The sequence below is a fragment of the Helianthus annuus genome, chromosome 6 (assembly GCF_002127325.2).
Source record: "Helianthus annuus cultivar XRQ/B chromosome 6, HanXRQr2.0-SUNRISE, whole genome shotgun sequence".
Taxonomy (NCBI): Eukaryota; Viridiplantae; Streptophyta; class Magnoliopsida; order Asterales; family Asteraceae; genus Helianthus; species Helianthus annuus.
In genome coordinates this window covers 131,907,963-131,911,623 of record NC_035438.2, presented here as the reverse complement: position 1 = coordinate 131,911,623, position 3,661 = coordinate 131,907,963, and the positions used below count along the sequence as shown (strand labels likewise).

At 39.6% G+C, this 3,661-nt stretch overlaps 1 protein-coding gene across 1 annotated transcript; it reads right to left on the bottom strand.

The window, feature by feature from the left end:
• Nucleotides 1–1,253: 1,253 nt before the first annotated feature.
• On the bottom strand, nt 1,254–3,104 carry LOC110935956 (disease resistance protein RUN1). Its single transcript, XM_022178303.2, has 2 exons — nt 2,569–3,104; nt 1,254–2,347 (listed from the first exon to the last, which is right to left on the bottom strand). Exons 1-2 carry the CDS (start codon nt 3,060–3,062, stop codon nt 1,546–1,548), a joined length of 1,296 nt encoding a protein of 431 aa, XP_022033995.1. The 5' UTR covers nt 3,063–3,104; the 3' UTR covers nt 1,254–1,545.
• Between the last annotated feature and the right edge of the window lie 557 nt (nt 3,105–3,661).

Here is a 3,661-nt window from a genome sequence, read left to right as displayed (position 1 = left end):
TAACTAGGGGTCCACTGCTTCTTCTGACGGCTTTGTGCATCGGTCTCGCTTAACCCGTACAGGTCGGAATGTGCAGCCAACAGGTAGGTCTAGAGTTTCCGCTCAGGCAGAGCCCGTAACTGCTGATCCTGAGGTTGTTGCTAATAAGCCTGTGCAGGAAAATCCGAAAGTGCCTACTCCATCAGGCACCCAGACCGGTAAGCGCTCTTGTCGTCTTCGATTTTTGGATTATGTTGTCATATGTGACACCTTTTCTGGGTTGGACATAGGTTTTAGACCAGCTCCTGAGGAGGTTGAAGAAGATCAAGTTGCTAAGCGTAAGCTAGATACTGAATTTGTTTTGAATGTGACCGAGAAGAAGTCTGGTAACATTCACCTAAGAAGAAGTCTGGTAACATTCTTTAGAGTAAGCTAAATACACGGTTAACCACCCATAACCGACTCGCTATAACTATCAAAACCGAAAAACTTCAACCACCATAACCGATCGGTTATGGTTATGGCTATCCAATAACCGACATTGCGGTTATGGTTATGGTTTTTGGTCGAAACCGACCCAAACAGACCCATGCACACCCCTAGACTAGGGGTACAAATAACCCAAGTTGCACGTGAGCTACTTGAGCTCTGATCAATAAAAAGCTCGAAATGAGTTGAGCCTTATCGAGCTCGAGCCTAAAATAAAGGTCAATTAATCATCAACCACAAGCTCAAGCTATGTATGTGAAATTGTTTAGGCTTGTTGAGCCTTAACGAGCCTTGTTTATTGGCACCTCACCAAAAATGGTCACATTAAAAAAAAAACTAACTGGGTTGGCTCAGTTTGGGTGTGTTAGAGGAAAATAAATTGAAAGTTGTTAGTGATGATAAACATTTCGTTAGTTGTGAGTGTTGCCGGCCAACAAGTGTAAGGTGTGGGTATTTAAATCCAGTAACTCATGCTTTATTACATAGAATACAGGTTACTTATATATGATCGACACAACCCTATCTGTACATAAAAAATTCTATACGAAGTTACTGTTCATAACACTACTACGCATCGAAAAGTTCGGGGGGGGGGGGGGGGGGGGGCTCCCGCCCCAAGTAAGCTGCGCCATTGCCCCCAATGTTTCGGTTAGAAGTGTAACATTTCTGATTTTTCAAATTCGATTTCGTGTATTTAACGCAATACCTAACGCTTGGATCAAATCGCAATGCTTATGTAGGTTACATTAAGTTCAATCGGATACGTCGAAACACGTGTTTTCGTGTGGTTAACACAACACATAATGCTTTGACTAATCCATTCGATGTTTACGATGTACCCGCGCCGCAACACGCGCCGGGCATTATGACTAGTATTTACATAATAAACACAACATATCCTAAGTTTAACTTGTGATTAGACTTCACATCTATCTTTCCACATATAATGGTTAATTGAGATTTCTGGATAAGAACATCAATCCCTATCCTTGGGTGAAAATCAAAGCAATCAATTTTTCTAGTCACATCTGTTACTTCTTATTCCTTGAAGAAACATGTCATATCTAGGAATATCATTTACCTGAGATCATCTAAACAACACTTCAGTTTCTCGATAATGTCACAATCTGGTATGTTAGCTAGTCTAGCTAAAGCACTTTCCCACACACTGGTATTCTTTCTTCCAAGAAAGAAACAACCTAAAACTTTCAACGCTAGAGGAACACCACCAGTAAAGCATATTGCACGATTTGAAAGATCTTTAAACTCGTCTGGAGGGCTATTCTTTCGAAAAGCATGCCAACTGAAGAGCTCAACAGCTTGATCCATGAGTAAAGGAGCAGGCTTGTACTTGTAATAGCCAGATGACAGAAGATGCTCATCTCTAGTAGTTATAATGATTCTACTTCCTGGACCAAACCACTCATGTGTATCAGCTAGGTATTCTAACTGTTCGAAAGCATCCACGTCATCTAGGACAAGAAGAACCTTTTTATATTTAAATCGGTGTTGTATCATGTTGGCTCCGTACACAGGATCATTGATCATCACCCCTTGTTGCAGTCTTAGAATATCCTTAAGAATCTTTTCTTGTAACAGACATATAGTACAACTGTTATCTCTTACATTGTTAACAAAACTACTACCCTCAAACATATATGCAATTCTTTTAAACAAAGTTTGAGCAATAGTTGTCTTTCCTATCCCTTCAATTCCAAATATCCCTATCATGCGCACCTCGTGTGATGCTTCTATGCTCAATAACGAGTATAATGTATCCACATGTGATTCTATACCAATCAGAGCATTATCGCTACCATCTGGTTGTATATTCCGAAAGATCTCATGAACAATCTTGTCTATAAATGCAGATTCACCCCTGTATATATAAAAACAATTGTTAGCAAGTTAATATTAATGAGGAGATTAGGATCCACTAACTCAACTTTGTTGGATCAGAATAGAAATGCTGGAACAAGTTACTTTATTCACCACTTGACGATCGATGCTTAAATACCCAACTTTATTCAAACCAATCTCAACGGATTCTCTTCAAGAGATTTAATGAATTCGATAAAGGATACAGAAATAAATACTCACCCGCTTTCTGGCGAGATATGCAAGCCAGATAAATTAGCAGTTGCAGTTAAAGCTTTCCTCCAGTTGTTCAATTTACCCATCAACTTCTCCTCGTGTTGCTCAAACGCTGTTGCGAAGTCTCGTTTCTGTCTTCGTACATCAGATGGATCTACATGGTAGAACACTGGTAACACAATCTGCCCCATCTGATCCTGACATTCCATGATTTTAGTCAGCTCTTCCAAACACCTAGAAGACTTAGAATAGTTTTTTGAGAGGATAACTACTGCAAATCTCGATTCTTCGATGAGTTGCAAAAGTTCTGGAGAGACTGGTTTCCCCGAAGGGTGCATCTTGTCGTTTTTGAATGCAAGTATTCCTTTCTGAACAAGAGCTTTATAAAGATGATCGACAAAAGTGTGTCCAGTATCTTCATCTCTGAAGCTTAAGAACACTTCATATGTCCAGGATCGTGTTGGTATGGATGAGGATGAAGATGAAGATGGAGCAGACATGGATTAAGATACCCCTGAAGGTCTCAAGATAATTGAAGAGGCAAAAAGTCAAAACCCAGAAGGAAGTGATGGCCTTGCATCTCCAGCAAGGATAGATTTTATATTACAAGTTGATGTTGTGTTTGGTTAATTATTTATTGGAATAGTGTTCGTTTAGATCTAGGGATATCAATTGTGTAGAGGAAGGGTTTAAGTTTAGGTTAACGGTTTTAGTTTGACGAACTCGAACATCACCCGTATATTCATTTATTCATCTTAATGGTATTAACCCTAAGACGATCTATGTAAGTTTTTATTGACAAATCACCCGGTTTGTTCCCGAGTTAAAAATCCCTCCCCTCCCCTCCCCTCCATGTCTTTCCAAATTGGAAAGACTATTTTCAGGCAAAAAAAGCCCCATTTTCCCTCCCCTCCCCCTGTTAAGTGGATCTCTGGAACACAGCTACACGTATATTTATCCATGTAAAAGCCATAATTCATATCTCAAACACATTTAAAACCATCTAAATCGAACAAGATCCATGTAACCTGTTTATCTAAAGACGTTAAACGAGTTGGCAAGTCAAAACAAATGGTTGTAACGAAGTTGTATACGGGTT

Bases quoted from the DNA above. Each gene is read 5' to 3' on its own strand.
- LOC110935956 (XM_022178303.2), bottom strand. From the start codon at position 3,062: ATGTCTGCTCCATCTTCATCTTCATCCTCATCCATACCAACACGATCC. The intron at 2,348-2,568 runs GTGAGTATTTAT...TTATATATACAG, and splicing joins CATATCTCGCCAGAAAGCGG to GGGTGAATCTGCATTTATAG.